This window comes from Paroedura picta, chromosome 2 (assembly GCF_049243985.1).
Source record: "Paroedura picta isolate Pp20150507F chromosome 2, Ppicta_v3.0, whole genome shotgun sequence".
Classification (NCBI taxonomy): domain Eukaryota; kingdom Metazoa; phylum Chordata; class Lepidosauria; order Squamata; family Gekkonidae; genus Paroedura; species Paroedura picta.
The window spans coordinates 103,321,006-103,334,597 of NC_135370.1; the positions used below are offsets into that span (position 1 = coordinate 103,321,006).

The following is a 13,592-nucleotide window of genomic DNA, read 5'->3' on the forward strand; positions in this document are numbered from 1 at the left end:
TGCCCATCCCTACTTGAAAGCATATACCCTGAAGAACTTGTTGATCTCTAAGGTGCTACTAAACTCAAATCTATCTTTGACAAATGAGAATGTTCTTTTCATCACGTATATGTAATACTTTTGTGTGTACTGGCCTGAGAAAGGGTTAATTTTGCTTGTGTGATAGTTCCCTTCCTCTGGGGTACAAGGACTGTGACTGACAACAATGGCTAGCATCACTTTACCTATTTCCATAGTGGGATGGAGTGAAATACATTGCTAATGGCTAAAAAATTAAACTAAAAACTTAAAAAATTTACAAAATAGGTTAAAGCTGCAGATCTTTTTTAAATACAGGAAAGAAAGTGTCAAAGAGAATAATATCAATAAAATGATTATTGAGCAAGATTAAAACAATTTGGGCCACGGAGAAAACAACCACTACAATTGTTAAAATCTCAGCAGTGTTAAAATGCTTTTCCTGTGGACAGCTCAAAGAACTGACTCATCTGGTTAAACTTCTAAAGACCTGGAGGTTGTCCCACTTAAAAAACTACCTTTCCCACCCTCCAGCTGGGACCTGGAATTCAGTTCCCCTGAAGAAAAGGGCAGTTTCCGAAGATGGACTATGTGGCATCACAAGGCCATTGAATTTTCTCTCCTCCCAAACTCTGCATTTCTCAGTCTTCATTCCCAAAATTCCCAACTGAGAGTTCAATTCTTTCATAAAGGCTCTGTTCCATATTATCTCACTTGAAGAAATAAGGAAAGTTTTAGCTACCAGAGAAGGCCTTCTTTGGTTTTGTACCTCACCTCTGGAACTGCTCATCTTTCACTGGAGGCAGGCGGTGTTCTGCCCTCACCTCTCATTGCCTGCCCCCATTTTTGTAGATGGAGGAGAAAAAAATCACTCATACTAATTCCACATGGTGGTAGCCATGCTGGGCTACTGGTGGATGTTTGCAGCAGGGCTGTTCACCCAGCCGCTTTCTGTGCTCCATGTGGGACCTTTTTGGGTGGTGCGCCAGGTCTGCCCTGGATTACTGCCTCCAAATGGAGGCAACTGGGGCAGAACGGTTCTGCCACCAAGGGGGAATTAATTCTACTTTTTTCTTTTTTTTTAATGAAGGTAGGATTGTGTTGTCACACAATCCCACCTTCCTGAAAATAAAACAAAATGTCTCAGTTGGCTCTGTGCTGCTGCAAAGCTCTGCAGAACTGACTGGGGCATTTTTGTCGCTGCCGGGATGCTGTAGGCAAGGGAGGTCTGGACAGCCCAACTCTTTCTTGCCCACATGGGCCTACACAGGGATAGGCTCTGCTGGTGCCCGTGGCAGAAAACAGAACACGAAGACATCCTCAGTTTTTCTCCTGTATGCAGTTGTTACATCTGCAAAAAACTCCCCTCATCTGTACAACTGGTGGAAGGTGCAGAAGTCTTTTATTAGCTGTTGTGGGTATTCTGGGCTGTGTGGCTGTGGTCTGATAATTTTAATCCCTGACATTTTGCCAGTAACTCTGGCAAGCATTTTCAGAGGTAGGCAAAATGGAAATCATGCCAAAATTTAAAATGTGTGAACAGTTGCCGGTCATTGATTTATCTGGGTGGTGGCGGGTAATCACATTCCTGTCATTTGGGATTCTCCCAGAGGATGGACTGAAACTTGGAAGTGCTTTTCCTGAGTCTGGGTAGAGTTCATTAGTCAAGGTCTTGCCTATCTTGTCTGATGAACTATTGTGATGTGTTTTTAGAGTCCCATGGTCTTCCATTCTCATACCAGTCTTTTAAACTTTTTAAAAGTTCTGTTGATTTTCAGACTTTCTTCTTTTTGTTGAAACTGTATTGATGTTTGTGAATTTCAGTTGCTTCCGCCATATAGTAGCTGTTGTTGTCCAGTATTTCTGTGATATAGTGATATAACAATATAAAATTGAAAATTTAGACTCGGTGGGGGGGGGGGGAGAGTCCCAGTGAAAGCATATGGTGAAATAAATGTTTTAAGATGCTACTGGACTTCTGTTTTGTTGTTATTGTTGTTTCTATATTAGACTAACACAGCTAACCCTCTCAATATAGCCAGTTTTAATATTTTAAAATCAAGGCCTTTAATTTTTGATACAGAAATACTTCAGTTATCATAAGTAAACATTAACATGATGATGAAATAAACATTTCTGAAGCTAATTGGTTTGGAAGTTAACAAAATAGAATCTTTCAAAGTAATTAAGTTAGAAATGTACCCTAGTTATGAGATGGTTTCCTAGAGTCAGTAAAGAGCCACTTTGGTTTTATCTTGCATAAGAAAGTTGCATGAAGGAAAAGCTAGAAACAAACAGAAAATACCCCCTCAGTTCCCATCTCTGAATACAGTGACATTCATTTGGAAAGAAGCAGTGCCAGCTTTTTGAAAGCTGACTTCTTCATCCCAACAATAACACACAATGAGTTATTGACTTGTTTTATATATGGAATCTCTTTTCAGTAACTAACTTTCACTCCCCACAGTCTGGACAAATGATTGATTTTGTTGTTAGAAAGCAAGGAAGCTTTTGCAGGAAACATGGTAGTTCAAACTACTGTGATGCCATTTGTTCCCCAACTGAATAGGGTCTTATTAAAACGCACTTTCCAAAAATACCTGCAGCTGGCCTTTATCACCATGCTTTGTATATATAAATAACTAATTTGCCCTACTTCTTTGTTCAGCAACAGGCCGTCGGGAGTCATGTCAATACACACGAAGGCATTCCTTAAGCTGAAGTGTATCGATCTGTGTGTAAAACATACTTTAGAATGACTGACGTTATACAAGAGTGGTGTTTATCAGTATATAACAAATTAATTGGCATATGCAGGACAACACAATCCAAGTTCAGTGCTTTTAAATCTCATTGATTCAGTCGGAGAAATTTAAATCTGGGAATTATTTATATGACTAGTCGAAAACCCACTGCAAGTTGAAATGCAGCGGGCGCTAGTGGGACGGCGGTTGGTGGGGAGGCAGCGATGTCAAGGGGTGGAGAGGACTGGTGTCCCCCTGCCCCCTCCCCCTCCCAAGGTGGGGGGAGCATGGGTCAACCATGGGGCTGGTGGGCCCCGGGCTGGCTGGCACTGCCTGCCCCATTACCTGTAGTGAGGCACCTCCTCCATGGTGTGGCTGGAGGCTCCTCGCAGGGCTCTCCATCTCTACCATTTGCTGTGTGTGGCTGCTGACATGGCCTTGTATGCCGCCTCAGCACCACCACTGGCCGCCCTCTGCCACCACCCCCTCCCCAGTGGCTCTGTGGCCGCCTCCTCACTAGGCCCATGGCTGCCTCCTCGGTGGTGCTGCCACCACCTCCTTCTCCTGGCCACCTCCTCCTCCTGGCCAGGTGGAGTGGTGGGGCACCGCACATGTGTCAGCCCCGGCAGACAGGCTCATCTGCGGTCAGGGTGCTGGAGAGGTGAGTGGCTGTGTAGGGAGGGTGGTGACATTAGGGGCCAGCCCAATCATGGTGCGGCCAGCTTTGCTGGCCACACCCTGACTGGGCTGGATTCAAGTCCGGACAGTCTCAGCAGGCCAGACACGCTCCAGCGTGCCATAGAGGCACTATGGATAAGGATGGGGAAATTATAGCTTTTTAAAATGTTACATTTGTGTTGCTTCATTATTCTAACTAGATCACCACATGTGCTGCTTAGAGTCAATGCATAATATTTTTAAGTAAATGTCTATGTATTCTGAATAGATCAGTCATATTAAACAATTAAATCAGTAGTAAGGAATGGCTGGATCTCTTGCTTTCACTGCTTATAAATGTCTTACTGCAGTATTTCTTCAAGTTAAAAAATACTTATGCACATTTACCTGGGAGTAACTCCAGTTAAAATAAGTGGTGCATGCTCTTGAGTAATCATGTGTGCATAGCTTCACACTATAGGAGATTTTAATTGCATGTGAATCATTCAAGCTTTTTATGAAATAAGAATATGCTGTTTTTATTTTATTTATTCTTATTTTAGAAATAAATATAAGCAGTGAAAGAGCCTCTTGTGGCGCAGAATGGTAAGGCAGTCATCTGAAAGCTTTGCCCATGAGGCTGGGAGTTCATCCCAGCAGCCGGCTCAAGGTTGACTCACCCTTCCATCCTTCCGAGGTCGGTAAAATGAGTACTCAGCTTGCTGCTGGGGGGTAAACGGTAATGACTGGGGAAGGCACTGGCAAACTGCCCCGTATTGAGTCTGCCATGAAAACGCTAGAGGGTGTCACCCCAAGGGTCAGACATAACTCAGTGCTTGCACAGGGGATACCTTTACCTTTACCTTTATGAAATAAGAATATGATACAAAAATTTACACTGGCCATTAAACTGACATGAGCTGCAATACTAAAAAAAAGTTCTGGTGAAACCATTGTGATTTGTATTTGTGTCACAGAGCTGTGCACCATTTAGGGTTACCAGTTACCCACCAGAGGCTGGAGATCTCCTATTGCCCACCACCACTCCATGGCTAGTAAGAGAATATCAAAGTAGATTGGAATTGGCATGATGGTGCTATGCACTTCAGCTGAAAACTTAAAAGTGATATCATGCCTCACTGGGAACTGCTAGGAACACAGTGATTTTATTGTAGAGTTCCTGGTGATTCCTGGAGAGGCATAACATCATGGCTTGGTGTTCCCTGGAAGTGATATAATGCTGTCATGCCATGTCCCCTTCCCTCAAGACTCCAATCAACTACCAGCTGCTGGCAGGCAATGCTAACGGCATTCCAGTTGTCTGAACTGGGCCCTATTTCTTCTTTAAGTCTTCCAGAAGTTTGCATTTTAGAATTATTTGGATTTTTTTAAGTGACCATACTTGCCTTTACTGACTTGTTTTGACTTGCCATTTTTAAAATAACTAGAGAGATTTATACCTGTACAAAACTATGAAATGTACTCCAGTTAAGCTATTCATCTTGTAATGTCACCAGTTCTCTTCTGTTTTATACTGTTTGAAGGTAAATTGTAAAACAGCTCCCTGTACTATATGTTCCTTTCTTTTTTGATACTGCTAGAGTGTATTATATAATGGCAGCAGTGGGAAAAAAAGGCTTCCAGCATAGCTAATACTGACGAGACTGATGAAGAGTTTACAGCAGAAGAATTGTTTAAAGACCTTGGCTGCAACGCAGCACACAGTTATGTTGCTTAAATCTCATTGATTTCTTTGGGATTTAAAAGCAATTTGTTTTCTGAAGTGGAGGCAAATTTCATAAACAGAAGCTTTGTGGAAGTTTGGGTTTTTTAAAAAAATGTTCTACAGTATCGGATTACTTGGCAAGAAAGATAACACGATGCTATTTTTGTCAGATGCATTTAAAAAGATGAAATTCTAGCTTTATCTATAACGATTGGCTGGTAAAAGAACTGCCCATTTATAAACATTTTAAAAATGTTTTGAATAATGATAAAGTCATACTGTGTAGTTAGAACCTCTAGGTCCCTGCTAGAAGAATTTTTAGAATGTCTGTGCATTTATAAGGGTACACTCTAGAAAGTAGGCATGCTAAAGATATTTGTTCTTCAGGTCAAGCTACCTGTTGCCCTTAGTTAATGCAGCATTCTTTGTTTTTCATGTACTAGGGACTGTACCAACAGGATTTCATGTACCAACAGGATTTCATTCAGCCTTAAGAAGAAATTTGTTATGTATCTTTTCCCATTAAATTATGCCAAAAGTAGATATGCACTTGGCATAAGTGACAGGAGAATTGTGCCCTAAAAAGAGAGGCATATTATCATTATGTCTTGATACCAGAAAGAGATGCTATTAACACTGCATAATAATTTCCCAATGTGAATATATATATATATATATTATCTAAATTTGTATATACACACAGACATCCACACACATACAGTGCTAGCAATGTATATTATACTAAAATGTTTATTTTTAACATGCAAATTTTTAACATGCAAATTTAGTTACAATCATGCTTTTGCTTAATATTTTTAAATATATACCGTATTTGCCGGCGTATAAGACGACTGGGCGTATAAGACGACCCCCCAACATTTCCACTCAAAATATAGAGTTTGTTACATTACATTACAGTACTTTGGGCCACTATGGGCAGCTATGTCTATCCCAACTGAAGTGCACCTGGCGTGTAGGACGACCCCCCTACTTGGAGGCACGTTTTTCAGGGGGGAAAAGTAGTCTTATACGCCAGCAAATACTGTATTACTTTATAGTTACAATCACTGCTTACAATCTCTTTATGGTATTTTTAAACATTCTCTCTTATTCTGATAACAACCAGACTTTCAGTCTTTATGTGTTAGCAGTTCCAATACTAGTGATAAAATACCGCTGCATCAGTAAGCCACTAAACTGCATTGGCTGCCAGTTGAATACTGAATCAAGTTCAAGGTTTTGGTTTTGAACTGTCTGGGCCCAGTGTACTTGAGGGACCACCTAACTCCCTATGCCCTACACAGGCCTTGTGCTCTGTGACTGCTAATAGGCTGGTGATCCCCAGTCCATGGGAAGTACACCTGGCCTCAACCAGGGCCAGGGCCTTTTCAGCCCTGACCCCTGCCTGGTGGAATGAGCTCCCAGGAGAGATGAAGGCCCTGACAGAGCTGTCAAAATTCCTACAAGATGGAGCTCTTCCTCCAGGCATTTGGTTGAAGCCGGGCAGAAGAAGAAGTTCTTTCCCCTCGTCTGAGTGTCCATGTGGAACAGCCTTGTTTGAGATATAGCAGCCTGGGAGAGTGGAGATGGGTTGGAATGGTGGGAACTGGTGTGTGGGTGGGGAGGGTCTTGGGGTTGGTTTTATTATATTTTATTGTATTTTTAACCTTTGTTGCAAGCAACCGTGAGCTTGTAGGTCCCAGAGTTGTGGCCTGGAAATATAATTAAAAATAAATGAAGAAATGAAGCTTTGGAGGAGGGGGGGATGTAATGGAAGAGATGTTCCTGCAGATATGCCAGTTCCAGACATTTATGGTTTTCAAGGTTAATACTAAAACCTTGAATCTGATCCAGTCTCTAATTTAGAGCCAATACACTCGGTCATGTACGCCCTCCACTGGATTCATGTAAGAACCTGCACTGCTTCATTTTGTACCATTTGGAGTCTCCAAGTCAGTCTCAAAGAAAGCCCTATGTAGAGCAAGTTACAGAAGTCTAACCTGGAGGTGAGAGTAGCATGGATTACCCTGGCTAGGTTAGGTGCCAAGTGGTAAGGTGCTAGTTACCATGCCTGGCATAGATGGAAAAATGTCAGGTGAGTGGCATTCACAATCTGGACTTCCATTGAAAGGAAGAGTCCAGAATCATGCCAAGCCTCTTTTCAGAGGTTACAGATGTCAGTTGGACTTCATCCAGAGCTGGTACCCTCACCATCTGCCTCTCAGCATGCTGGTCCAGCCAGAGGATCTCTGTGTTGGCTGGATTCAACTTCAACCAGCTCTGCTTGAGCCACTCCACCATGGCTTCCAAGCAACTGGCTAGATTGTTTGGGGGTGTTGACGGATGGCTGTCCATTATCAGAAAAAGCTGGAACCATGGCCTCTGATTCTTTCTCTGGGAATGTCCCTGAAACAAGGGACTGGTTATTAGTTTCCTGGAGAGGGACCTGGATCTCCTCACTACTTGCTCTCCCCTGCCTTCTTCAGTTAATACATCTCATGTTGGATTTTCCTAATTCCTGCGACTTTCAGCTTTCCCTACAGCTATTGCCATTTCCAGTTACTCTTATAAGCTCATAATGTTACCAATGAATAATGGCCTCAGTTTAGTCATTTTAGCTTCCAGGGAGAATTCAGGCTTGATTTAATCCAGGACTGATTTATTGGTCTTTTTGATGGTCCAAGGTATTGTAAATCTCACCTACACTAATTTTCAAATGAACCAACTCTCTTTCTGCCAGCTTTCTTCACTGTTCACCAAAGTTCAAAACCTCCTCCTCATTTTAATTCAGCTGGGGCCATCTATGGCTCTTTTGAACAAATCCCCTCTTCCATGTTTTGGGCTATTAGTGCATCCTACTAAAATATGTGTGAATAGCCAGGCTATTTTTGTCTGCTGTGGGAAGATTTTGATGGATTTATAATCTGATCTATACTATACTATGATATATACAGTATACTGCTTTTTTCACAAATTTCACAAATTCTGTTATCATTTCAGCTGGATTTTGCTCTTGATGGTCAGAGGGAGAAAATTACAATCAAGGGCATTCTATCACTGAAAACAGAAGAACTGTATGTAGAACAAGATAAAGTAAGTGAATGGTAGTGATTTAGAAAGTTATGCATAATGTTTATGTATATGAATTTATGAATAGAGCATGACATATTGCATTATGAGGTTTTTAGTAGTCCGTATCAGTAGTACAATCAATTCAGATTTAAAATTGGCAGGCTTTTCCTTCATAAGTAATATGTTCACATTTAAAACATTTCATTACATTTAGCCCTTGAAGATTTTGATGACCTTCTATGTTTGGGGAAAAGGAGGAGGGGGAGAAACCTCTGAAAAATTAGAAGGAGGTACGCAGTACCAGAGGTTGCAAAAAGACACAAAGATGTTTGCATTGACTATGAAGGACAATCAATTTGAAAACTGAAGATAACCACTGTAAATCAATTAATCCAAATCGATTTGGCCAAATCAAAACAACATTATAGGTGATTTGGAGAAATCAATTCAGCGCCACTGAAACTAATAGCACCATTCAAGTCTATGGAGATTTTCCCTTTTCACTCTTTTCTGGGCTCTGGGTAGGGGGTTGAGGTAGAGGCAACAAACTCACAGCACAGCTTCTGGAGCTGCTCCTCAAAAGAACCCCCAGGTTGCAAAAAAAGATTGGACCAGGGGGGTCCAATTCGAGGGACACCCAAAGAGGGCGCCCCAATCCAATCTCCATTATTTCCTATGAGGAGAAAAAAAATGATTCTCTGATCTATTCCCACCACTATTGTAACAGACCCTTGTCCCTAATCTGGAAATTACAGCTGGTTCAAAGTGCTGCTGCACGGGAACACTGAGGAAGGCCTGTTATTGTGGCAGCTACTTTGGTTCCCAGTAGAGTCCCGGTTCACTTCAAAGCTTTGTTTTTGACCTTTAAGGCCATATGCAGTCTGGGCCTGGGGTATCTGACTGCCTATCTGAATATGTCCCCCAGACAGCGCTTTGCTCAGTAACAGCAAATCACCAACTGGCCTCAACTGGGCCAGGGCTTTCTCAGCCTTGACAACTGCCTGGTGGAATGATCTCCACAAGAACATCAGGGCCCTAACAGAACTTACACAGTTCCATATGGCCTGCAAGACAAAGCTCTTCCACCAGGCTTTTGGTTGAGTCCAGTAAACAACAAACATGCAACTGCAGTAATTTTCACTAACAAACAGTCTTCTCTCCCACTGCCCTTCCAATGAGAAGGAGAACAGACTGACCAATCCAACAAGATTGGGCCTACTGTTTACATTTTTTTATTTTAGTTAATTTTAATTGTTTTAATTATTTTAAATGTATTATTTTATGCATAAATGCTGTAAACTTCCCTGAGATGCTACATGCAATTGGGGTGGTCTAGAAATGTAATAAGTAAATAACTCAATAAAGAGATTCAGTAGAAGCATAATCTTTTACAAATAAGCACGCTGTATATAAGCTTAAGATTTGGGATTCAGTGAAAGTGCTACATCTTTTCTGTAAAAAGCTGTAGGTAAACTTTTTAGAGATTTCAATTCATACTTTTCAGGAATGCCATGTATGCTCATTTAATGTCATGGGCCTTTACCTATACCAATGTTTTGTCAATGAAGAGCAGCAGACTCCAAACCGGGTTTGATTCCCTACTCCCAGACTGGGTGACCTTGGGGTAGTCACAGTTCTCTTAGGGTTATTCTCACAGAGCAGTTTCTCTAAGAATTTTCTGAGTGCCACCTGCCTCACAGGGTGTCTGATGTGGGGAGAGGAAAGGAAAGGACGTTGTAAGCCACTTTGGGATTCCCCCTTCTTGTTGTGTGTTGCATTAATAACTTTTAATCTAATCATATCTAGGATCTTATTAAAAGTTTGATTAAACCATTGAATAATTCTTGGTTGGGGAAAATGGGTTACATTTTGAATCTGGAATAAACAAACATCATTTTCACAATAGTCCGGAGATGGGCTCCTGTAAAAAGTGAAGATCTGAGGGAACTTTCATATACTACACAGTTCTGTGATTTCTTATGATTCATTGTTAGGCACAAACTGCACCAACTATGCATTGATTAAATCTCAAGGCTGATCAGAGACTGACCACACCCTCTAAAAGCAGCAGGATCTTTTCCCAGGATGTAAGGATAAGAATGTCCACCTTCCAAAACAAATTGCATTAGATTAAATAACACAAGCAATTTGGGCATCATATTCTAATATCCATTCAAAGCCACACACATGAATCCATACCAAGGCCAAATCTGAAAAGAAGTAGCTACAGCAAAACATTCTGGAGAGCTTAGATGAAAATTAATGATAAGAGCCCTCCTTTCGCTTTGTCCTCCAGCGGTTTCCTGGGTTTTTGCTTCCTGACAAGATGGTTGAGCAAAAGTCAGGACAACCTGCCCCCCCCCCCCCCATTTTGGCTTGTCAATCACTGTGCTGTGGCGTCAGCCACCAATCACCTTTCATTGCTATATTCTTGTATCCTAGCAGCCGCAACCCCCAAACAGAAAATATTTTTTAGAAAAAAAAATCAAGATCTGCAAAGCAATGTAGAGCCATAACAACATATAATGATTTATAGTTAGCCAGGTGGTATTTTCATGTCTTTCCCCCTCTCCTTTGAAGAGGAGCTTGATTTGCAGAAAGCACAGCAAGGCAAAGGAGAAAGCAGCCGCAACCCGCCTCTTTGCCTTGGATCCCACCCACATGGTTGTTGTTGTTATTTAATTGATTACCCGCCACTCCCAGACTGGCTCATGGTGGCTTACAAACGTCCAATTAAAAACTCCATTAAAACCCCATTAAAGTGGACACAAAATACATGAAATACAATAAACCAGACAACATGGCAGAACATCGCCCCCATCTGCCCCTACCTCTAGAGGGAAGAAGAAGAAGGAACAAGATAACCCAAGTTGCTGCTTGACACCAGAAGGGCCCCATTGATTCCCCACTGCCCCAGATTCAACCGTAGACGTGGTGGAAGAGCTCCATTTTGCAGGCCCTGCAGAATGTTGAAAGGTCCCACAGGGCCTGCCACTCACCTGGGAGCTCATTCCACCAGGTCTGGGCCAGGACCAAAAAGGCCCTAGCCCTGGTCAAGGCTAGGTGTGGCCAGGTGTTCAGGAGACAGGTAGGGCACTAGTAGCCGAGCTTGGTGAAATTGGAAGAATGCCTGGCCTTCTTGACCTGAGCCTCCATAGTTAGCGAGTCATCAATGGTCACACCCAGATTCCTGGCCTGGGATACGGTCATGAGTTATGTCCTTGCCAGGGTGGGTAATCACACTTCTTGGCCTATCCCCCTACCTCCTAGCTACAGGACCTCCATCTTGGAGGGGTTGAGTTTCAGACAACTCTGCTCAAGCCATTCAGTCACTGCTTCCAAACATCTGGCAATTGGTTAGGGGGGGAGAGTCGGGACGGCCATCCATGAGGAGATAGAGCTGGATGTCGCATATTGATGACAACCCAACCCAAAACTCCATACCAACTCGACCAGAGGGCACATAAAGATATTAAATAGTGTGGGGGAGAGAACCATGCCCTGAGGGACCCCACAAGAGAGACTATAGGTACGCAAGAACTCATCTTCCACCATCATCCTCTGCATCCAGTTATGGAGATAGGAGTGTATTTGGCTAAGAGCTGTGCCCCGTATCCCCATCCTGGCAAGGCAGTGAGCCAGCAGTTCATGGTCGACCACATCAAATGTGACCAACAAATCTAACAGAACCAGGACAGCTGACTCGCCTCGATCCAGCTGGTAATGGATGTCATCCAACAAGGTGACTAACACTGTCTCCACCCCGTGACCAGGGTGGAAGCCAGACTGATATGGATCAAAAACCAAAGTTTCTTCCAGGAATGCCAGGAGCTGGTCTGCCATGGCCTTTTCAACTACCTTACCCAGGAATGCTGAATGAGAAACCAGGTGGCAGGTGGCCAGGTCCTGTGGGTCCCATGACATTTTTTAAAGGAGAGGTTGAACCACCGTCCCCTGGTAAACAGGGAGAGATTGATAATGTCCTTGAGCTGGCCGCCTATTCGCTGGCCACCCCTTTAAGGAGCAGGGATCATGGGGACAAGTGATCACCCTGACCGACCCTAGCAACTTGTCCACTTTAGATAAAGAGAGCCATCTGAAGCCATCAAATATCACCTCCAAAGGCAGCCAACAGGCCTCCAGTTCATTTATTGTATTAACCATAGTGGGAAGGTCGCAGTAGAACGACAAGACTTTATCCGCAAAATAGCTCCCTAATGCCTCACAGCCAAGTTCCAATTGACAACAAAAAAAATTGGCGGTAAGAGACCGAACTACCCTAAACAATTGGGCTGAGTGAGAGCTTGTGGGCTACAATCCATTGAAAGCAAGCAAGCAAGCAAGCAAGCAAGCAAGCAAGCAAGCAAGCAAGCAAGCAAGCAAGCAAGCAAGCAAGCAAGCAAGCAAGCAAGCAAGCAAGAAAGAAAGAAAGAAAGAAAGAAAGAAAGAAAGAAAGAAAGAAAGAAAGAAAGAAAGAAAGAACACATCTCTCCCCCTCAGCTCTGGTCACCCCTCCACATAAACATGATTCAAGCAATGCATGCATGAAATGGACTGGGTGTAATTTCATTACACTGGAACTGTGTAGCAGGCTCCCTTGCCGACCCTGTAGAAGGTGGTTTTGAAAAAAGTCCTTTGAAAAAAAGGGCGGGGTCAGGAGGATGGAAGTGACTCTTGGGGTGGGTGGGTAGTTCAGAGGGTGGGGAAAGAGACAGCCCAATTTTCCCTTCCTGACATCCCTCCTGTGATAAGAAAGGGACTGCGGATTTATCTATGTTCCCTCATCGCAGGGCAACGGGCAGGCAGAGGCGCACCAGCCCTGGGAAAGCCACAGAAGGGAGGCGATGTCACCAGGAAGCCTGAATAAACCTCACAAGGAGAGGGTGATCTGAGGAAAATGACTCATGCGGAAATGGTCTCACTTTCTTGGCCTCTCGGGATATAGGAGATGGCCCAGCTATGTGCCACTATTCTCCTCCAATGACTCTTGTTTCAAAACTGCTGACAGTGTGTCAACTACTCCAGTTTCAACCACTCCTCAGCTAATGTTCTTCAGCTACTTTCTAATTCCCTGTTTGAGTTTCAGGGTTAATCTTGAGGGTTGCTTCTGCAAACTAGGCCAGATGTTTACCAACACATGATTCAATATGTTGTAGAGAGCAAGGGGTCTCAGGAAGATGGGCTACATTATCAGTGAGTTCTCTTAGCTTGGTTCCCAAGATAAGGTCTTGAGCCTTGATTAACAGGGTCCTGATGGAGCTAAAACAGTTCTGTAGGGCCTGCAAAAGGGAGCTCTTCCACCAGGCATTTGGTTGAGACCAAGTGACCAGCAACATCTACAGGGCCCCTTCTCCATCCCACCCAAAAATCCACCC

General features: G+C 43.1%; 1 protein-coding gene across 4 annotated transcripts in view; it reads left to right on the forward strand.

Moving 5' to 3' along the window:
- Positions 1-13,592, forward strand: part of DCDC1 (doublecortin domain containing 1) — a 396,547-nt gene that overhangs the window by 133,235 nt on the left and 249,720 nt on the right. For all 4 annotated transcript variants that reach the window (XM_077321955.1, XM_077321952.1, XM_077321953.1 and 1 more), the window contains one exon: positions 8,146-8,238. In XM_077321955.1, coding sequence (XP_077178070.1) covers positions 8,146-8,238 — 93 coding nt within the window. The remainder of the gene's footprint in view (positions 1-8,145; positions 8,239-13,592) is intronic.